The sequence below is a fragment of the Lolium rigidum genome, chromosome 7, assembly GCF_022539505.1.
Source record: "Lolium rigidum isolate FL_2022 chromosome 7, APGP_CSIRO_Lrig_0.1, whole genome shotgun sequence".
Lineage (NCBI taxonomy): Eukaryota > Viridiplantae > Streptophyta > Magnoliopsida > Poales > Poaceae > Lolium > Lolium rigidum.
This window is the reverse complement of record NC_061514.1, coordinates 82166547-82189645: the sequence shown is the minus strand read 5'-3', so window position 1 is coordinate 82189645 and position 23099 is coordinate 82166547. Positions and strand designations below refer to the sequence as shown.

General features: G+C 49.1%; 1 protein-coding gene across 1 annotated transcript; it reads left to right on the top strand.

The window, feature by feature from the left end:
- The first annotated feature begins 13436 nt into the window (after positions 1–13436).
- On the top strand, positions 13437–14773 carry LOC124669431. Its single transcript, XM_047206051.1, has 2 exons — positions 13437–14209; positions 14586–14773. Exon 1 carries the CDS (start codon positions 13605–13607, stop codon positions 14127–14129), a length of 525 nt encoding a protein of 174 aa, XP_047062007.1. The 5' UTR covers positions 13437–13604; the 3' UTR covers positions 14130–14209; positions 14586–14773.
- Positions 14774–23099: the final 8326 nt, after the last annotated feature.

The window sequence follows — 23099 nt, the reverse complement described above, 5'->3', positions numbered from 1 at the left end:
GTGCATCCACGTAGCATGGCACACCCTGCAGGCTGAAGCTGGCCTGGCGCGGAGCCGTTTCATCTTCACATAGCAGAGACGTTTCTACTCGGCCATCACATTTTTTTCCTTTAAACAGGAATGGCCTCGAAAGGGCTGATAAGCTTCAACACTAAAGTAGGGCGGTTACCGACCGTTTTACAAACACGACCTAAGAAGATGTCTAAAAGGAAAAAAATCCCTAACATAAACACAAAGGGCCCTAAGAAGAATAGAAAAATGCAATCAAGTTCTTGGTCACCGCCGAGGCAAAGGCTCCAGAAACGCCCGCCTTCCAAACCGCCACGGAACACATGCTACCTGGGATGTGGTCGGCGCTCATGCCTTCGAGGATTGGAAGAAGGGCCTCCAGAAAAGGAGGTTAAACAGGCGCCTCCATGGCGCTCCAAAATCGGGGAGGCTATAAGTAAACGAGGCGAGAAGGTCATCGGTGCCATATGTCCCCTCCGTTGAGCTACTCGAGGAAGAAGCCACTTTGACGATGTCGAGTGATGCCACTCCACGGCATATATCGATGGAACCATTGGAAGGAATCTCTCCTTTCCAGCTTGAGAACTTCAAAACCATCGGCGAGGTCCCGCTCGTACCAAGCTGGAACCCTCATCTCCCTCGCCTCCATGGTCAGCCAAGAGGAGATGACTGCATCAGCATCAGAGCCATTGATGGGCGCACTTATTGAGGGAGCCCGTCCCTGTGGCCACCTACTTCGTCCTCTGCCATGGAAGCTTGAAGGACCATGGCTCGGACGACCCATCGGCAACGTGCAAGGTGAACAAAGGTTATGAGCACCGAAAGACGTCTTTATTATTGGAGATCTCCCTTGCCGGCGACGGATCTTGGCCCCCAAGCCATACCGCGAGGAGGGTGAGACACAGGCCGTACCAGAGCCAGCCGACGAGCTACATCAACCTACTCCTAAATGCCAGAAAGGACAAGCTACTTCTAAACTAATCCCTCCAATCCATATGACTTGATGTTAAAGTGGATGTATCTACAATTAAGATGTGTCTAAATACATCTATATTAGCATCAAGTAATATGGAGTACTACTTTGTACAGGATTAGGAATGGCGTAGTACCTTAGCCTTACTCGAGCGGCACCGCCACCGAGGACGGCCTCGGTTTGGCCCGAACATGCGGGAGGACCTCTCGGGTATTGTTGAACCACGAGAGAAGGAGAAGGATAAAATGAGCTCTCTTCCGACGATCACTTTCCAAAAAAAGGTGTGACTATTTCTTAGTCGACTAAGAACTAGCTTCATTCTCAGTCAGATAATGTCATCATTTCTCAGTTGCCATTCATGGTGCAACTCATGAGAGCATCTCCAACAGACGCGCTAAAAGGCCCGCGCGGTAAAAAAAACCGCCGGTTTGCCGCGCGCGGGCGCTGCCGCACTGCTCCAGCAGAGGCGGGAAAAAGACGCGCGCGCTAAAAAAATTGCCGCCCGCGCGCTTTCGCGCTATCCCGCGCGGGAAACTTGCCGCGTGCGATGCCGCGCGCGGTATAAACACGCCACGCGCGAGCGCGGCCAACTTCCACTTCCACGCGTCTCTCTCCCTCCTCGCCTCTCTCCCTCCCGCGCCGCTCCACCCCCGGCCGCTCCACCTCCTCCCGCGCCGCTCCACCTCCGGACGCGCCGCCTCCGCGAGATGCCTCCGCGCCGCCGCCCCTCCTCCGGCTACCACGGCGTCCGGGCGCGGCCGAGCGGCCGGTTCGACGCGGAAATCCGCTCCGGCGAGGAGCGGATCCGCCTCGGCACGTTCGACACCGCGCACGAGGCGGCGCGGGCGTACGACGCCGTCGCGTGGCGGCTCGGCCGCTCGCGGCGGACGATGAACTTCCACGACGTCTTCACGCGCGAGCAGGCGGAGATGCTGGCGCCGCCGTCGCCGATGAGCATGCGCGAACAGCAGCGCCGCCATCGGGAGCTGGAGCAGCGCCTCCTCATCGCCGAGCGCGACGAGGCGCTGCGCGTCGAATGGGCGCGGCGCTTCCCCGAGGACGTCGCCGCCATGGAGGCCTTCTACGCGCAGAAGGAGGAGGAGAAGGCGGCGATGAAAGCGAAGAAGAAGGCGAGCCGCGAGAAGCGCTGCGCCGAGTCCGCGGCGAGGAAGAAGGCGAGGGCCGAGGCGGCGGCGAGGAGGAAGGAGGAAAAGAAGAACGCCGCAGGGCCTTCGACCGTCGTCCTCTCGTCCTCCTCCTCCGACTTCCAGTGGAGACGCCGGTGTCGGAGACGACTCTGAGCAGCTCCGACTTCGACTGGGAGTCCGACGAGTAGTCGGACGAGTAGTTTACTAGTATTTTCGTTTAAATGTCGCATTGTATCGTCGCACTTTAAATATATTCGTATTTTCGATCAAATTTCATAGTTTGTTTGATGAATTTTAGAAAAAAACGGTCGGATTAGCAGTTTGTGACGCGCGCGCGCTGCAAAATAGCGCCTCTGGCGGAGGTGCGTTTTTCGCACACCAACGCGCGCTGCAAAATACAGCCTCTGCCGGGGGTAAATTCGCTATGCCGCGCGCGAGCGGTATACAGCGCGCCCAATCACCGGTATAGCGCGCGAGATTTTACAGCGCCTGTTGGAGATGCTCTGACTTGCATGAATCACGATATAAATTAAATGGTGTAAGATTTAACTGAGCACGAAGTTAGTTCTCAACTAGGTGAGAACTAACAAATCCCCCACCCCCACTCCACCTCCAAAAGGAACGACATAGTACACATCGGTTAATGCGAATTTTCTGGACATGGTTACTACTGAATCTGATATTACATACTCTTACCTTAAGTTATATAATTGTTGTACCTAAGGTATAGAAATTTTGGAAGAAGAAAGTTTTTCTTCGAAATGTTTATTTGAAACTTGTCGTTTTTTTACCGAAGCTACGAACTTCTCAATTTGAGTATGAAATTGGCACGCACATATATGTACGTCGTCTACCGTAAAATAGATTCGTAATTCTTTAAGCTCTATAAATATGAATTTTAGGTCCGACAAGTTACCCGGTTTCCAAGTGAAAATCTAGATACCAACGCATATTTTCCGCCAGAGCGCTAGAAACCTCTGCATTGCGCGCAGGCGCAGCAGCTGACACGCACGCATGGAGGTCCGTTGTGGCAAGCTGCGGCACTGCAGTAGCCAGAAGTACTAGAATACACTAGTCAGCTGGCGGTCGACAGTATGCCACGGCAATGTTGCATGCATGCTCAGGGCATCTCCAACCGGGCGACCCAAACGGACGCGCTGGGCCGTCCGTTTTGGGCCGTTTGGGTGGCCGAACGGACACCCGGACAGCGCCCCGCGTGCGCGTGTCCGTTTGGGTCGCACGCTGCGCCCAACGCAGCGGTCACCCATTTGGCCATTTGGCCTACTTCTTGGGAAATAGGCCATCCGGCCACAGATACTTTATAAAACAATGTCTAAACCTAGAATAATATCTCATAAACATGGAATAATATATAACAAACATAAAATATAGCAAATAGCATAAAATAGCATCAAATGTAGCATGATAAATCAATTAAAATGTGCCATTTGAGAAAAATATAAAAATTACAATTGAGATTGTCTAACTCAATTTGGGCGCTCGAGGATCTCCTTCTGCCTCTTCTCGAACCAAGCTCTCTTCACCTCACTCATGTTGGTCAAGTCGGCGTTCATGATGAGGTTGTCCTCGGCTTGGCGTTTGAGCTCAACTTCCTGCGCCTTCATCTCCATCTCTTTGGCCCTTGCCATTGCTTTGAGCTCAATTTCCTTCGCCTTCATCTCCACCTCTTTCGCCCTTGCCGATCTTGTGAGCTCAAGTTCTCTCTCTTTGAGCTCAAGTTCTTTAGCTTTGGCCCGGGCCTTGACCTCTTCAATCTCAAGCTTCTTCTGCTGGACATCAAAGAATTTCTTCCTGTCCTCTTCTTTCTCCCGGCGCCTCCTCTCATCCCTCTTGTCCGTGGACACCTCTCTATCCGCATGCATCTCCTTCAAAGTGCCATACAATAATACGGAGGAAGCATCACGCTTCATGTCGGCTTTGGTTGACTTGTGGCCGCGTGGACGACTTGCACGAGAAGCGGAGCTACCGCAAGGCTGCCCACCATCAAGGTCAATGACCGTGGCATCTTTGGCGGGGTTGTTGCCAGTCAAGGTGGCCATGTACCCCTCAAACCCCTCCTGGAACTTGGGGGTGCCCTGGAGTTCCTTCCAACAATGAGGGAAGGCAAAGGTCTTCTCTCCATTGTTGGCTTTGTAGAAGTCCAAAGCTCGCCACACCTAGAGCAAAGCAAGAGAACAACGATAAACTTATGTGCGAATATCGGATGATTAAGTTGAGGTTAAGAATCATACCAAGTCCTTCGTACCCATGCCACTAACGGGGAGCCGCTTCGCGTGCTCATACGCCGCCTGGAACTTGTTGCATTCCGTTTGAATTGTTCCCCACCTCTTTTGGATCGATATGTCGCTGCGGTCGCTCTCAAATGGCTCCTGTCCATATTTGCGATGTTCATGGAAGTATTCATAGACCCGGCGCCGAATGCGGTCCCCTTCTGCTCGGCACCTGTCAACGCATCTTGCCCGATGGTCAACCATGCATTGACGATCATCTTGTCCTCCTTCTCCGTGTAGTTGGCGGTTCGCTTGCTTACCCGGCGAGCTCTAGCTTGTGCAGCTGCGGCTTGTGTGAGTCCCTCAGCGAACAACGGCTCCTCCTCGATGTTTATGCTGCCGGGACAGGCGGTTGTGCCCTCCCGTGTGTCAACGGGAGGTGGCCGGGGAGCCTGCCGTGTCGAAGGACATGGCAGGGTGGCCGGCATCGTCTGCGCGAAAGACGTAGGGGCCTGCACGGTCGACGGTGACTGCGCGCGCGCGGCCGACAAATCGTCGAACAGGTTGCGTGCGCCGGCCATGGCAGCTGCCGCCGGGTTCTTGTGGCCTTTGGAGTTCGCCGGCGCACGGTTGAGGTCAATGGACGAAGGTGACGGCCCCGACATGGACTCTCCACCTCCGGTGACCCATCCCGTGAGTGGTACGCGTGCCGCCCGGAATGCGCCCCCAATTCGTGCCCAAACGGGGCAGACGTTGGGCCGATTGATCTTGGAGGAAGGGGCGGGGTCACGGATGAGGACGAGCTCCCCCCGAGGCCGTGCCGGTGCCGGGGATGAGCATGTGCTGGCCGAGCGATGAGTGGCCGTAAAACAGCATGGCCTGCGCCTGCTCTTGCATGACCGTGTTCTTCGCCCGTGTTTGGAGTTGGAGGAGGTGCTCCGCCGCCCGCACCCGCTCCTCCTCGGCGGCGGCCTCCTTCTTCCGTTGATCAAGCGCCCGGCGCCGGTCCGGCCGCTTCTTGGACTCCATCGCCCTCTCGCTCCGCGGTGAGCTCGGGCTTCGCCTTCTTCGTCGGCGGCCCGGGCTCCACGACCACCGGAGCGTCCGGTTCGAAGCCGCCTCCACGGAAGGAGCGGCAACGGCCGCGACCGGTGCCTCCTCTCCGATGGTGGCGGTGGTGGCGGTGGTGGCGGCGGTCGCTTCGTCGGCCATCTCTAGGTTTTGGGAGTGGAGTGGAGTGTTTCGTTGTGGGAGGCGGACGGGCGGGCCGGGGGCGGACAAGGGGAGGACGCGAGCGACCAGCCTTCGCGTCCGCGGCCACGCAAACTCGTCCAAGATTTGGGCCGGGTTTGGGTCGTCCCGACGCCCCGGCCGTCCGTTTTAGGGATGGGTCCGCGCGCTGGGCCGCGATTTTGTCCGTTTCGACCCATCCGGACGCGCGGGCGCGGGATGGGTCGCCCGGTTGGAGATGCCCTTCAGCGGATCCAAGTGGCATTGTCGCGCGAGAAGATGGACGTGGCGGACGCCGGCGGCGACAGGGCGGCGCGCGCGTGTTTAGCAGGCCGATCGTTGCTTGCACCCCGGCGCGGATGCTGCTTTTGACGGTGCTCACGCGTCAGTGAGCGGATCGACCGGCTTCGTGATTGTTCCGTGCGTTGGCGTGGGGAGGTCGTGTGGCCTGCTGACATCGCAGCCACGGTTGGCGTGCTGATAATCTGATATCTTCCGGAGGCTTTGACGACTCCCGGGTGCCTGAAACGGCAACAATTTCATGATGTCGACACGATAGGATAATGGATATTTTCAAGGAAAAAATTAGAATAAAACTTGAAATTGTACGAGAAAGTAAATCAAAACTCCGAACTCCTACTTTTTAAAACTGACACGACAACCAGGACACAGCGTTCAGGAGGCGATCACGGCAGTTCCCAGCCGCCTCACGCCGGCGCCGTTGATCTGCCCTAAGTCCATGGACTTCACGCCATGGAGGAGGGGTGGATCTGGCCCTCGTCGGCGGGACGGCTTCGTTTTCCATGTTTTAGGGTGTGAAGGTTTGGTGGGGCGGCGTTCAGGTGGTGGCGACGTCTTCTACAATAAAATATTTCCGGTTTCAGCCCCATCTCGGCGGCGACATCGAGAAGCCTGTGGGAGTGGTGTGGTTCTCGGGAACCTTTTCTGGCTAGGGGATCTCGGATCATCATGGAGCTTCATCAACGGTTATTTCTTCTTCCTCATATTTGGGATGGATGTGGTCTTCTTGACCCATTCGATGACTTCCCGTCCGCATCCAACAATATCAAGTCGGCTCAGTGAGGAGCGGAAGCGGCGGCGCGTGGTCGACACGGTCTGGAGGTTGAAGATGAAGGACATCTTAAGATTTTCGTTGTAAGTTTCCTTTTTGTGGAGGTGATATGTACTGTTCGATGCTTCTCTTAATGCTTAGGACCTTTTTCGCAAAAGTCATGGTCTATTCTTTTCCCTTGCAGTCGTGTTGGCTTCGCCGTTGTTGTGTCTAGTGAGCGTCTCCCTACTCCTCTGTTATTGGTGTGCCTTGCTGGAGCAGTCCGCCGTCGCGCATGGCCAGCCTTCGTGGTATGTTTGACTAAAAGAAGCTATGGAATGCTGGAAAAAAAAACAAAATAGATACAATAATGAATATGATACTTTTTTTCCAACCGGATTTCTCACCCCTTCAATTTCATTGCAAAAACAGAAATACAAAGCTCAAACTATACACAGGTTCGACAAGAAGTGGGTAAGAGAAAGAGAAGCGAATGAATATGGTATGTCCGCCATAAGGCTTATTTTGGATTATTCTTTTATATTTGAAACGAGCTGCCGTCGATAGCTCCATTGTAGAAGAATCCGCGAGCTGCTCACCAGATGCATGGAACGCCTTGCTTGTACACATAGCAAATCGTTATTTATCGGTGAAGCTACCTTTCTATGATTTTGCTAAATCTTAGACGGTGGAGATTTTCTTACGTCTCCATAGTCCGAGAAAAAAAGTAATTTAGAGAAAATGCAATTCGCATTCAATTACTCTCTCGCGTTCATATTAATGGACTCTACATTAAGCTTTATCGAAAAATGTATTTAGGTAATTTTTTTGACTAGATGTATGTATATATCTAAACAAAATTAAGTCCATTGACAGGGAAGGAAGTACACTTTTCAGATGAACCTGCAAATATATATAGTCATAGCGACATCACATGCGGCACCTATGTCAACACTAGCTGCAGTATGCTACACCCCGCGAGACTGCGCTACTCGCAAGGAAACTGTCATCGGCACGCCGTCACAGTTCGAAAGCCCTCTCCGAAAGCAAACATATACCGCAGGCCTCAAAGATTTTTAATCATGCTTTTAGAACATACCGCAGGCCTCGAGGACGATGAACTTGTTCGTGCGGGTGGATCATGATCGTAATAAGCGCACATGAAATATTTCATGCCGAACTTATCAGAAAAATCCACCACCTCCTTCACCTTCGCAAGGCGGCCGCACCAACACCTCTCTGCTGTAACCCCGGTGGCAAGCTTGCATTCTTCCCCTTCATCGGCCTAAAATCCTGGTCGGAGCAAGGCACACTCATGCTGGCTAAGGTATAACGACTTATCACTTGTGTACCAAAGAACATCGATGGCTGTTTTTATAGAGAACTGGACAGATCGAGCGGGAGAATTAGGCGGGAAATTACCGCAATCAACGAAGCAATCATCAAAAGCGAAGCAATCAGCAAAAATATTCGTGGGTATCAGTGCGCACGCACAACGAGGCGCAGGCCTGCCGGCCTTGTCTCCTGGCCTGGGAACTTGCCGCCACGGCTGGTGGAGGCAGCCGCCACGTCAGCGTGCCGCCGCACCCTGAGGCGGCAGGGCCCACCTGGCGTCGACGGCGCAAACGGCGCGAACGGACGGCGGCCTGGGACGGACGTGCCGCCACACGCGACGGCGGCAGGGCCTGCCGCCACAGCCGGCGGCGGCACCCGCCACGTGTCGCCTGGCTAGCGTGCCGCCGTGGTACTTTTGCCATTTACACTCAGAGGTGATACTTTTTGCTATTTCACTGGGGCAGGTGGTCCTTTTTGCCAAAAATTCAACATATACATCTTGTGACCTCAAGTTTGGCGACCGAGCACCACTGCACTAGCGACGCATCAGCCTGATTCACCCACGGCACTAGGTTTAGCTTTTGATTAGTGTTAGGATTGAGTTGTAGGGCGTGTCATCTGTAGGGCTATCGTTAGGCGATCAATAAAATAATGTAACAATTTTTTTCTAGAATGACAGGGGCGAAAAATGGTGAACTATTTTAAAAGTAGGTAGTAGCATTTTTATTAGTAGGTAAAAGATGCGAGAAACGATCTAGCAATTTTTCCATAAGTACTACAAAAGACTCTGTTGGCAAACGTTTCAACATTTTCCCATGATCGGAATACTGAAGAAACACCTCATCAAAGTGTCCTGAACCACTGAATCCAATCACTTAGCCCCCAACAGTGAGGCAGTCAACAAAAGAAGATATTGATATTTTAGCGAATAAGAGAGACGAGGAATAATAGAGCATTTGTATGACCTCACGGTAGACATGGAGATTTTTCTCGAATGAAGGAGGAGACGAATAGTAGAGCTTTTTTTTGACGCCATGGGACATAAAAATAGAAAACATTTCTCCCAAATAAAATAGGCCACATATAATGAAGAATTATTTTATCCCAATCGTGAGACGGTCAGCAGAATAAAAAGGGCGACAAATAATGGAGTATTCGTTTGTAAACACCATGAGTTAGGCATGAGGCGATCGTGAGGTGATTAACAAAAGAACACAGTTGTAGTGCGGCGACACGTTGCACCTGTAGGACTATCGTTAGACGATTACTAAAAAATGAAGCAATATTTTTATAAAAGGAGGCGATAAATAAAATAAAATATTTTATCAGATGTTACCAGAAAAAGAAGCTTGTAGTATGTTTACCCAGTAATTTTCATTTCGAAGTTACTAAAAAAGAAACTCCATGGTAGATATAGGGCGATCGACTACACTGAGCGAGGAAAATGCGCCACAGTTGAAAAATGTGACAAACTACGGTGTAAGTTTTTTGCAAAAATATCATAGAGAAGGTGGTATTTTCAACGATTAAAAGAAACGGTGGGTGGAGAAGTTTTATATATATAGTATGATATTATATAATGCGTTAAACTGTACAATACATAAAGTGATCAGGAATAATATCTGACGATAATATGTAGCTCGTCCGAGTTCAGACAAATGTCGCACCGTGGTCTTCTACTGCCATGATCTGCTTCCGGACTTCAAGTCTCCCGGTTTAAAAAGTCTTGCATTATCTTCTTGCTAATCACCGCATTTAGGCATATCCTCCACAACCTGTCCATATCTGTTACATTTTCCTTTTGCTACATGCATTGCTAACTATGCAAATTGATAACATGGCATGATATTAAATAAAGAAAAGAGATGGTTGTAGTAACTAGCTATATTACCATAACATCACATTTTTCAAGATAGAATGAGTCTACAAGCTAAGGCTGGTTATAGTGGCAAATATCATGTAGTAGTATCATGCATCTGATACTTGTGTGTGATAGTATCTCTATAGTGGGTAGTATCGTATATTAGTATCATAGGCATGCTATATTTATTGCTTTTTAGAATCTCAATGCAAATTTATGTACAAGATTTGTTTGGCATTAAATTTTCTCGTGATATACGCTATGATACAGTATCCACATATGTTACTCTAAATCTCCTCTCTCCTATTTAATTAGCTGACACATGATCATTTTTGTGGGACCAATATGCATGATACTAGCTATGATACTAGCACTATGGCTAGCCTAATTAATACATTTATGCATGATACTACATCTAAGTTACTATTACATAGAGTATGCATTATGAAGGTAGTAACATAGAATAGTGTCATATGCATGATACTACTATATGTTACTCCCCATTATAAGTAGTCTAAGCATAGCTGCAGACATGTGCCATCGTTGCGGGCACATGTACTTTTTTTTTTGAACCTAGAGCACCCCGAAGGGTGTAGAAGCTTTCATTAATACCAAGCGGTGGCGTACAATAGGTTACAAAGATCCCATAAAATCTACAATTACATATGGATCCCTGGTAAATGCAAAAAGGACCTCGGAAGGAAATCGAAAAATACAATCAGATCCTTCTCTTTCCCCACCGATGAGCAAGAGGCCGGAGATGCCGCCGTCGAACTCCAAAGCGGGGACAGCACCACTTGCTTCGAAGCCGCCGAGAAATGCAACACCAGACCTCTGGAAGGGAATTTGCCGGCATGGATGACGGCGGTGCTTTAGTTCTGCCTCCGGTGCCGATGCCGACGCGTACCGATTCCTCACTGATTACTGATTGCCGGCGTACGCGCAGCTGCATAGTGCATCGTGGATACACGTGCGATGCTGCACCATTCACACTACAACAAAAGTGCACTTACGATAATTATTTTGGTCAGTACTGTCTTTAGTTAGTTATCCATATTCAGTTTTAACCTTAAATGGTGGTCAACATGGGGTCAATGGCTCATTAAACATAGCAAACCTCGTTGAAATAAATTGAACACACTTGTGTATATTTAAGTTGCTAACACTTTGATGTAAACCAAGATAAAAAAAAATTCCTAAGTATTCCAAGTTTTTTTAAAAAATTCTTTCAATTTCTTGTCATTAATTCCTTTCCTACATGTACAAAACCTCTACATTATATACTTGTAAGAAAATATGTTTGACGTGATAAACCCACTCTATATTACATTAACTCATTAGAGTGTAGTGGCTTCTAATTCATTAGAGTCAAATATCTATCACATGCATGTAGTGAATCCAATAACTCTAATAGATATTTACAACTTGTTTATTTCTATTCTCTGGTTTGAATAAAATGAGATCAAATGCCAACACACTTTATCTTTCTTGGTCCAATATTTTAGAAACACTAAGTGGACAACATGATCAAATGCCAACTTATTGCATGATATTTTATGGGCTAGGTTGGTTGTGCAAATGAGTTTTATCGGGCATGCATGATCGATGCCTTGGCACCCCTCCGGACAGCCACGTCTGCCACTCCTAGCCCTCTCTCCATTGCTCGCATTTGTCTCCAACACCGTCACATAAGAGTGGAGGTTGTCGTCGATACCCACCACTGTTTCTCCTCTTCTTGTTGCCATCAAACGCGGCCTTTTCCTGTCTATCTAATGCATCTGGTCTCACTTCCTATGTTACTTCGTGGTAGTCGCTCGCATCTAGGCACAGTCGCTGCCCAAAAGCTAGTTGGCTGATGCCCTCAAGGAGCATCGTGGACACTCCCCGGCTCTATTTGAATACACAGATCACCTCGCTCTCTTTGCATGTGCCACCACACTCCCCTAGCACCTATATGTCCATGCCAGAACGGAGAGATACTAATTCTCTCTCCATTGCTCGCATTCATCTCCGACATTGTTACAGAAGAGTGGAGGTTGTTGTCGATGTCCACCGTGTTTCTCCTCTTTTTGGTACCATTGAACGCGGCCCTTCCCTACCTATCTAACTCACCCGGTCTCACTTCCTATATGGTGCTTCGTCGTAGTCGCTAGCATCTCGACATCGTCACCGCCCAAAAGCCAGTTGGCTGACGCCCTCGAGGAGCACCGTGGACATGCCCTGGCTCCATGTGAATACACAGACCACCTCGCGCTCTTCGCATGCACCACGACACTCCCCTAGCACCCATATGTCCACGCCAGAACGGATAGATACTAATTTTCTCTCCATTGTTCGCATTCGTCTCTGACACCATCATAGAAGAGGGGAGGTTGCCATCGATGTCCACAACCGTTTTTTCTCTTTTTTTTTTTTGACAATCAATACCACATATATTCATAGCAACAAATAGTACATGGTAGAGATACATGAACTGACTCCAACGATTACAAAATAAAGTCTAAAAGATAGTAACAAATCTTCGAGGTCTTCAATTTCTTTCTTCTTCCAGAACACAATCTTGTACTCTTGTGAAGGCAATCAAAGATAGATAACGAACCATAAACCTGTAGATACCGACGAAAGTTCTCCCATAATTTTTTGAGCTGCAATGCCAAGGTTACGTGCACGCACGCAACCATTAAAGCAGTCATACAACATCGGCAAGAGTACCGACACCAGTATGTCAGGGAATAATAACCGACTAGCTTTGTCGTCGTTGATGGAGAGCCGAGAGTACGAATCACCATTGTCGAGGACGTAGCAGCCGGGACAAAAACTGCGAGGATAATCCTCCTCGCGGCAACAGCGACAAAAGATCCAAAATTGATCTGGCGAAGCAAGATCTGAAGGCCCATACCTAGAAAATTGTGATTGTTCAACACCACCATTGACGCCGGGAAGAAGATCTCGTCGCCGAACGAAAGGATGAAGATCACTTATTGTAGACGATGCCATCTCCATTGAGGGAAAACCAACAAGAAGGCGGCTATTAAAATCCTAACATAATCTAATGCAAACAATACTTTTATTCGAAACTCCACGCATAGATCGGGTTCCCCACTCCTCCTGACGCCGGCGAAGCCGACCGGAGGAGGGGGAACCAATCTATGGAGGAGGATGAACTGGAGGTGGCTAGGGTTGAGGCGGCGGCTGAGACAGGAGAGACGCGATCTGTCATGTAGGCTATCACTACCGTTTTTTTTCTCTTGGTACCGTCGAATGCGGCCCTTTCCTATCTCATGGGGATTACTTCGCTATCCTCGTTACCTCTTGTACCGTTTCGCTTCGAGGTAGAAGGATATATAGAAACAAATATACATCTATGGAAGAAGTATAAATTAGGAGAAATATCATCAAAACGCCCACATTGTAAAGCCATGTTTGACCAAAAAAAAAAAGCAAACAAAAATCATGTGGGACAAGTCACAAGTGTATGCGTATGGGGCAGCCACGCAAGTGTGAACCGCGCGAAAGCCACGCGAGGCTAGAACCGTCTTCTTGGAGACAGTCTTATCTGCTTCCGGCTTCTCTCTCGCTGCTACCCGGGCCCACCCGCTGGACTGCTCCAGCTCCTTTAAAATCCAGGCTCAACACCAATCCCACACAAACTCCGAAACCATTGCTCTTGGCACCTCACAAGCTCACAGCTCGCGATCTTCCTCCGGCAAGGATCGGTGGTTGAGGAGTCACGGTAAGGCGAAGCGCGAACGAGAGCGTACGTGCCATGGCCGGGAGCGCGAGGTCGGCGGCCACGAAGCACGCGTACCGGATGTTCGCGCCGTCCCGGAGCGCCGCGGCGCGGGGCAGCACCGGCGGCTCGGCGGACGAGTTCGACGAGTGCGACGTCTGGGGATCTTTCGGTCCCGCCGGCGTGGTGGACTGCTCCGGCCCCGGCGAGATCGCACGGGCCCGAACGGTCCCGTCGTCCGCCCGCGCCGCCGGCGGCCGGAAGATGCCGCTGGACCGCGCCGCCGTCGGCTCGCTGCCAGGGTCGCTGCCGATGAGCATACCGGACTGGCAGAAGATCCTGGGGGTCGAGTACAGAGACCACCACGCCGGCCCGTGGGAGCTGGACGGCAACGACGAGGACGCCAGCCACCACGGTGGCATGGTGCCGCCGCACGAGCTGGCTTGGCGCAGCCGCACGGCGTCGCTGTCGGTGCACGAGGGGATCGGCAGGACGCTGAAGGGGCGGGACCTCAGCCGCGTCCGCGACGCCGTGTGGAAGAGGACTGGCTTCGAGGACTAACCGAACGGCATGGCTCGATACGCGCCTAGCTGGTAGCCGGCCGCCGCCGGTAGCCAGGCTTGGAACTGGCGCGCTACTAGCTGCTTCGCTCGAAAACTTGTTTTTACAGTAGCCGGTACCTACCGGAGTGACGTCAGCAATGACGTCAGCCATGTGCTGACCAATTTTTGCACAAATTTGTGAAACAAATTTGAAACATAATTGAAACATAACTGAAACACTAATATTTTTGTGAAACAAACCATAGTGACATCAGCAATGATGTCATCAGTTTCACTTTTTGTCAGACTGTTTCACTATTTTTTCCATGTATCACTTTAGTTTCAAAAAAGTTTCACTTGTGTTTCAATTATTAGTTTTATATTAGACAAATGTCAAAAGCCTCACCAATCTCAAAGCACAGAGTGAAGGGTAGATGTGACACCTACACCCGGCTCCTTTAAAATCGCCGCTCTCCTGCTTCGCTTGTTTCCATCCACCAACCCTCCTTTTTGCCATTCAACTACATAAAAACAATTGGCGGTATTGTTGCTTGATGGCTGGTAGCCGGCCGCCGCCGGTAGCCAGCCTTGGAACTGAATGCGATCCGGACAGACGGAAGGATGGCGGGCGGTTGCTTGATGCTTGCTCTCCATGGCTGGCAAATTTTTATCTGCACCCAAATTTTTATAACCTTCACGAAAATAAGGGAGTATTTTGCATCATTATTTCAGGGTATGCGTAGATTTACATTTTTTTTTTGCAGTAGATGTACTACTGTTTTTACCTCTGATGCGAAGTTAGAAGAAATTAAATATGCTTGTCTTCGCCATGTCCCAATCTGATGATACAGGAGCATAAATGGCAGTGAATTTTTCTTCATACGTGATGTGACAAGCTACTGCTAGGGCAAGTACAATGATCGAGAAAGCAAGCCTTTTGTTAGATCCACGTCATCTAGGAAAAACAATAATACAAGCCGTATAATGCATTATATTTTGTTGTTATTATGCAATAAATAAGAATTGATTAAATATAATAGGAAATTGTGTTGCTAAAAGAAGATAAATAGTACAATAAAAATAGTCTTTTCTTATTTTATGAGAGATCATCTCTTGGTTAAGAAAAAGCAACCTTCTCTTTATCTATTCTCGCTACACCAACTAAGCAAAAATGTGACGTGGCAAGCATAAGTAAAGACTAATCATTATAACAAAGCTAGTTATTATATTTGAGATTAAATCAAAAACAATTAGTATAGCACTTTCTTTCTCATGAAACATGCCTGAACTTTGTCTAAGTTTAAATGTATCTAGCTATAAATTTGTAACTAACTATATATAAATTAAAAAAAATTAAGACAACTATCATGGAAAGGAGGAAGAGAACAACACACTACCCTAGTGAACAATGATCGTACAATACTAATATAGTACTCCTTTTGTGCATAAATATAAGATGTTGTAAGTACTTTTAAAGTAGAGTAGTGGTTGAACCTACGTACTGAAAATAGACTAGATACATATTAAAGTGGGTAAATAATAAAAAATACTTAAACATATTAAAATTTTCAAACAGAGGGAGCAAATGCTCCCATCACGATTTCCTAGATCGATAATTTAACCAATATAATATCATTAAATGGTAGAACATATATTTTTTAATAATATGTATATTTTCAATATACTCCTTCTGTGCATTAATATAAAATGTTATAAGTATTTTTAAAGTAGAGTAGATACAAACTAAAGTGCTCTATTAAAGAGGGTAAATAAAAAACTTAAACATCTTACATTTCCAAACGGATGGAGCAAATGCTCCTGTCACGATTTCCTAGAACGATAATTTAATAACCAATATAATTTCATTAAATGGTAGAACACCTATTTTTCATTAATATGTATATTTGTAATTTATATATATCTTGTAATATAAATCTTGTACGACAGCCAATAAACAGAAACGAAGATTGTATTTTAAAAATGTAGGTAATAACGCGCAGTAGTATAGGACTATAGGTGGTGTAGAGGTCCCCATCAATCGAAAAGCTGATGCAGACAACGAGCTCCACCGTAGTCCTTTGGCTCGGGCTCGAGGTCCCCATTAATAGAAGATGTCAAAATCAAAATGCAGCTAGATATTAATTAGTAACATATATATCCATATTTTGACAAATAGTTAACATGTTCAAACGGAGGGAGTACGTAGATTCACACACTATAGTTTGTGTCTAGGCTATTTTAGAAGTATCTAAAACATTTTATATTAATACACCTAGATACTAACCGTGTTTCAAATTTAGGGAAAAATTATGGAGGGAGCATGACACGTACGGCGCCGTGTCGTTTTGCCCACGACGTTGTAGTAGTAGCCGGATAAGGTCACGCACGGAGGGCTCCCCACACGGTCCCACCACCATGCTGCTTTGCACACCGGAAATGATCAGCAGACGACATATCAAATCGTAAGGCTCAAAGCATCTCCACTCGTGTCCCCGACGAGGCCCCCGAGCGACGGTTTTTCCATCCGGACGGCGTAAATCGGTCCAGTAGCGCCTCCGGTTCCTCGTTTTCGTCCGGATTTGGCCCTTCATCCATCCGGCGAGCCCACGCCATCTCCGGTCCTCCGGGGCGCGCTCGGAGACTCCAGATGAAACTTTTTGGCGCGAAACGTCGTGTGGACTCGCGTAGTCGGCGACAGGAAAACCAAATCCTCCATTCCCTCCATTCCCTCCAATTTGCTTGCATATCCCCATTCTCTCCCGCCGAATTTGTCCATTCTCCTCGTCTTCCAGTTCCAGTTCCCGGCGGCGTCTTCTCGTCCACCACCGCTCTCCTCCTCATCTTCTCGTCCACCACAATGCCGCCGAAGGGGACGACGAGGAAGCCGCGGGCGAAGAAGGAGCGGCCGCCGGGCATGACGAACGCAGAGTGGGCGGCGGACGAGAAACGGCGCGAGGTGGAAACAAGCGGCAGGGCGGAGAGGGTGAAAAAAGCCGCCGCTAAGAGGTCGGCGGCGGCGGCCCAGGAGGAGCAAGCGAGGAAGATGAGCATGGCCTTCAGCGGCGGCGGCGGCGGCTCCATGTTCCCCGGCCAATGGCCGGCGCAAAATATAAGCAGTTCCCCATCGTCCTTCTCCCCTACGATGTACTCGCCGTCGCCGACTGCCATGTTCCAAGAGGGCGCCTACGTCCAACCGTCCAGGTTCACGCCGTCGCCGCCCGAGCTTGACATCGGCGGCAGCGGCGGCCAGTTCGAGGGCACCTCGCCGGTCATGCGACGAGGGCCGCTCCCGTTCGGTGCGACGGCGGCGCCGAACGAAGAGGAGATCCACGAGATGATCACCTCCGGCTCCATGGCCGCCGCTGCGAGCCCGAGGTTCTTCATGGACGCCGCCGCCGCGAGCCCGGGGTTCTTCACGCAAGAGGAGGCGAGGGCGACGGCAGCTGTGGCAGCGCGCAAGGCTCATGTGGAGGATGTTGCCGACGGAAGCCAAGCCGTCGAAGAAGAAGACGAAGAAGAAGGAGAGACAACTCAAGCCGCCGTCAACTCCGTCGAAGGGGAAGAAGAAGAGGAAGAAGGAGTCGCCGCCCGCCGAACCGCGTATCAAATGGACGCCGAAGGAAGAGGAGTGCCTCGCCGAAGCTTGGATGACCGTGTCCATGAACGGAATAATCGGAGCCAATCAGTCGTTCGACACGTATTGGCTTCGAGTGAAGCAGGCGTACGAGGAACGCAAACTCGTCGATCCCTACTTCAACAAGATGAACATGAACGTGTACCGGGGAGACAAGGCAATGGCCACCCATTGGGGGATCATGCAGACGGCGTGCAGCAAATGGCACGACATACAGGAGGAGGTCGAAGAACGGCCGATCAGCGGCCACGACTTGGAGCAAAAGGTACGCTCCGTCGACCCTGCATCATCGAGGCACACCGTCGTGAGCTGACCCGTATCGCCGTACTCTTTTCCCCGGCCTGCGCCGTGCTTTGGACATGTACACGGACGACACCGGCATGCGGTTCAAGTTCCCGAACGTCTACGCCCGCCTCGAGAACTGCGAGAAGTGGAAGGAAACCCGCACGACCCTCTCGAAGAGCAAGACCGAGCCGTACAACCCCGACGCCCCGGCGGCTGGCGCGGCGGAAGGACGCCCTGAACTCGGCCAGAAGAAGCTCAAAGAGATCAAAAAGACGGGCAATCCCGCCGACAGGATGCAGGCGTCGATCGATAAGTGCTGGGCCGACTTGAGGTCGCACGCTGACGGGAGGAGCGAAAAGTTCGACAGCAGGTGGCGGGAGATGCTGCGGTGACCCAGCATACCACTGCATGTTGTAGTATACAAGTCGTTGATATGATCTTCATGAAGGGACTTCTTCACAAATATCACATCCCTCAGAGTGGTACAACAGAAACATTGCAGGTCATAACACTCGATAAAATATTACAATCATGGTCTTAACAAGTTGGTATTCTCACGAGTCCGATGAGAACACCCTACAACATAAGGTACTTAGTACAAACCAACTTAGATATGAAAAGAGCTCAGCAACTTATTTAAGTATGCCACTACGCTGCTCGGCTCTATACTACTCAGGTATATCACTACTCCTCCACCTCCATGTCATCGGGTCCGTAGACTATCCCATAGTCTACTCCTTCAACTCCTCCGGAAAGATCGGGTTCCTCGTAGACCAGCTCGTAGCTTCCTTACGGTGCTCCATCGGTGATGGCCTCCACTTCCGTATCACGATCTAGCAAGGGTGTCGAAGTAAAGTGAGTACAGGGGTACTCAGCAAGTTCAAAAGAGTAAAAGGTGTTTGATGCACTAGCTACGACCTTCGATCGGAAAATCTTAGGTCAATGCATGTTTCGAAATCATTTCTTCAAAAGGTTTATTTTATTCGAAAACTATGCCCGTCGGTCTTCACGGGTTGACTAGAACTTCACGGAGTTCCTTTCTGCCGCGTTCGCGGTTCCTTCCGGAACGAGGAGTGACAGCCACAATTCTTGATACCCTCTGCGGAGGTGCGTTACTTTTCCCATAAGAGATCTCACCCTTTTTGCCATCCGCGAGGACTTGCCCCCGTTCACACTTCCCGGGTGTGAGGCCGAGTATAAAGATCCAAGCCCACACCGCCTTCTCCGCGACCACCGCAAACCCACCCTTTTGTCCATCCGTACACCCCCGGTAGACATCTCCCGTTCATACGGCTTTACCCACGGTGTACGTCGGACAATCCTTCATAGACGGTAGAGCCTCTCATCCAAACGTCCGGATGGGGATTTTAAAGGCTATCCCAACCTACGGCAGGTGCCTCCAGCACCCCGCCAGGCTCTATCAAGTCCGTTGGCGTGCGGGAGGGAAAAGATACAGCTGGCTTCCCCAGAGCCATTATAGATCTTATGGTCAACGCGATATGTACGGCGCTAGAATCACTGGACGGCATTGGTACTTAGTCCTAGATGAATAGTACCCTTGCAATGGAACCTCCACCAATCAACACATACCATGGTTCCATTGCCAGCCACATAGTCATATTCATAATTGGAAAAGTAACATTTCATTTTCAATGCAGGAATGATAAGTCATATAGCTTTGCATGAAATTAATAGAAAATACTCAAATTTGACATGAGCAAGGGTGAACTTGCACGTGGATCTGCGAGATAGTGCGGTTCAATGCGTTGGATGGAACCTGGACCTCGGGTTACAGTAAGAAGCATCATTGTCCGGTAAGGACAATGTTATAAAATCCAAATGATGCATGCATGGATGTATTATTTTATGTTGAACCCCTTTATCCCGATGAGTTATTACAATTTTAGGGTTGAGTTAAGATTTATGCCTTTGGCAGTAAGTTGCAATTGTTTTAATGTATAAATCACTTTAATTCACACAAGGTAACATAATTCAAAGTAAAACTACTTTATGTTGGTGATTCATTATTGATTCCAAAATAATTTGAAATAATAGAGTTGTCTCAATATTTTTGAGAAATAAAAAGGAATAGAATATCTTCCTTTGGAAAATACCTTTTTCAAATAGAAATGACCTGGAATAACAGAATTTCCTTTTGAAATGTTTGGAAATAAGTATTTAAACTTATTTGGGATTTTTCCTTGATTTTTTTTAATACAAGGAAATATAATTTGAAATTCCAAATGTTTATTTTAAATTCATAAAATTCACAAATTTAAATTTGTTCATTAAATTTTATTTCATATTTTATTCTTATCAAGAATAATTTTTCATTCACCAATCCAATTTTTAATGGATTTTTAGAGTTGTTTTTTATTTATTAAAATTTGGTGAAATAATGGCCTTTTCTAAATTGTGAAAAGACTAAAATACCCCCTGGACCCCTATTGAGCCCAGCCCACTAACCTAAGCCCATGGGACAGCCCACTAAGGCGTGCCCATAGCGGCTCGGTGGAGCCGAACGGCCCACCGCTCTCACTCACTCGGCCCTCTCTCACTTTTTCCTAACCCTAGCTTCTCTCTCGCGACTCCGTGGCGATGGCGTCGCCGCCATGGCCGCCGCCGTGCTCCGGCCGACTCCGAGCTCCTCCGCCGTAGCCACCTACCGCACTCGAACCGCCGCGAGCAGATCTATCGATCTGTCCGCGTGGTTTTCCCCATCTCTTCTTCTCCTGGCGAATCGCCTCCGATCTGGATCTCGGGTGAAATCACCTCGACGAACTCCGGCGAGATCACGTCCTCTCCGACGACGGGTGCGCCTCCGAGACCGACCTGGCGCAGGTGCTGCTTGCAGTGCTTGTGCCGTCGTCTCTGTGCCGTGTTGTGGTGGTGTTGGTGCTCGTCGGCGTAACGCCGGCGCCTACCCTGGACTTGCAGCCGTTAGGGCCGCGCGAGCACTGCCTCGCCATGCCCTAGCCTCTCGCTTCCCGGGCGCAAGTAAGTGTTGCATCCACCTCTTCTCTGTGCGCCTCCTCTTGGTACTTGTTCTTCTTCCTCCTCAAGCTCTGCCTGCTCTGGTGATCCTGTGATCACCCAGAGCCATGCTATTCCTATGCAATTCGTCAGTGCTTGGATTGATTGCAAGTTCATGGTCCAATTACCATTTATTGGTACTGGCACATGCTGCTCTACATGTTGTTCATGTTGTTTTTGCTTCACACTGCTGCTCCTAGCATGCTCTATACTTGCCATGCTCTACTGTGCTTGCTCAAGAGCTAACTATGCCATGCTATGCTTGGTGATGACTTGCTTATGCTCACTGGTCTATCATGCTTGCTTGTCTAGGTGTACTTGTGTTGCATCTGTGACACTTGTGTGTGTGCCAGAGGTGCCTGTGATATGATTCAGTGCTACTCCTGCAAGCCAATGATCCATTGGATCATTCTTTGCTTGCTGGCTAACCTCTCTGTGTAACTTGGCTTGCTAAGATTGATCAATTTGATCAATTGATTATCAGTGATGGCTTACTGGCTAATACTGTGGCTATAAATTAAGCTGTGTTGCCCAATAGTGTGCTATCTAGTTAGTACCGAGCATGGATACTGTGATAAATTCATGCTTGTATTAATTTGATTATAATGAGCTCGCTTGTGCGGTGATGATTTTAAATAACTTGCTTGGATATGAATTTGCTGTTCATGATTATTTAACAAGCAATTAAAGTCCGAATCCATTTACGGATAGTGATGCTTTGTATTTGGCTTTCTCTCAATTGGTGCTAAGTGTGAAGTGACCTCAGTAGCCTTGCTACTGACTGGTTGCTCACATGGTTGGCTAGATCTGGTTGGCTACTCATCTTTGCTTGTATATTTGGGAATCATAGTAACTATGAATGGGACAAGGCGTTTCTGGTCTCGGGCTCATATGAGCTCTTTTTTTGGACCGTACATATGGTCTGGAGATCTGAGCGATCTGAGCCTGCTAGTCCTTTTAGCCACGATACGGAGCGCAAAAATTGGTGGTACAGGGCGCTACGCGTATGTCAGAATGGGCTAGGTGGGCCAGGGTTTGATGGCACCGTGAGTGTCGTTCCGTGTTGCTGTGACGGTGGAACAGCTGTACGGCTGGTAAATCATAAATAGCACTATCATCAAATTGTTTTCTTCGGAACAAAACTTGCTGAGAAATCAGACACCCAAATTTTCAAATCAATCAAAGCAGATATTGACATGAGCAAAAAAAATATAGTCGATGAATCATCCAGTTAAAATGTTTGCACGAAATGATTTGTCATTAGAAAAAAGTTGAAGAGCAGAACACAATCATTCGTAATATAGTGAATGTCTGATCCATAAACAAAATAGTCGTCATTAGACAAGCCGCTCCAGCCTCCAGTGTCACTTGTGCTGCTAGGAATGAATTAGTCGATTCAGAATATCTACACCAACAAGCACCGATGCAACACCAGATGAATTGTTTCGTGGCGAATTCGAAGAAGATTCCAAGAAAAGATGGGCAGTGCCAAACAACTGACTAATACATGCACGAGAAGCCCCCGTTGGAGCTGGACGAAGAATCGACTTGCACATTCTTGGTCGCGCGCACTGAACAAGGCCAGACTCGAGGAAAACACCGGATCCCAGACCTCCGACTGCCGGAGACGAGAGGCATCTCGCATGCGCAGCCCTACAGTCGCCCGAGACGAGGGGGACGCCGGATCCATGCGCACCTACCGTCGGAGTTGAGGAAGACCGCGGCCTTCGGTCGACGGAGAAGAGGTGCACACCGGATTTCCGCACTCCCGTCGTCGGAAACGAGGGGAACGCCGTGCGTTCCAGCCGTCGGAGTCGAGGAAGACTGCGTCCTCCGGTCGACAGAGAAGAGGGGCATGCCAGTTCAGTTCGCTCCAGCCTTTTCGCCGGCATCACCTATCCGCTCTGGTAGTGACGGTCAAAGGAGAGGCTGATGTGTGTTCTTTCTCCATCGGGTGGAACGAGATATCTAATCAATGGACTTCCGTTGACAGGCTAGAGGGCGAAGGTGCATTCATGTACCGTTGGGTCTAAACGG

Excerpts from the sequence above, each read along its gene's own strand:
- LOC124669431 (XM_047206051.1), top strand. The coding sequence starts at position 13,605 with ATGGCCGGGAGCGCGAGGTCGGCGGCCACGAAGCACGCGTACCGGATG.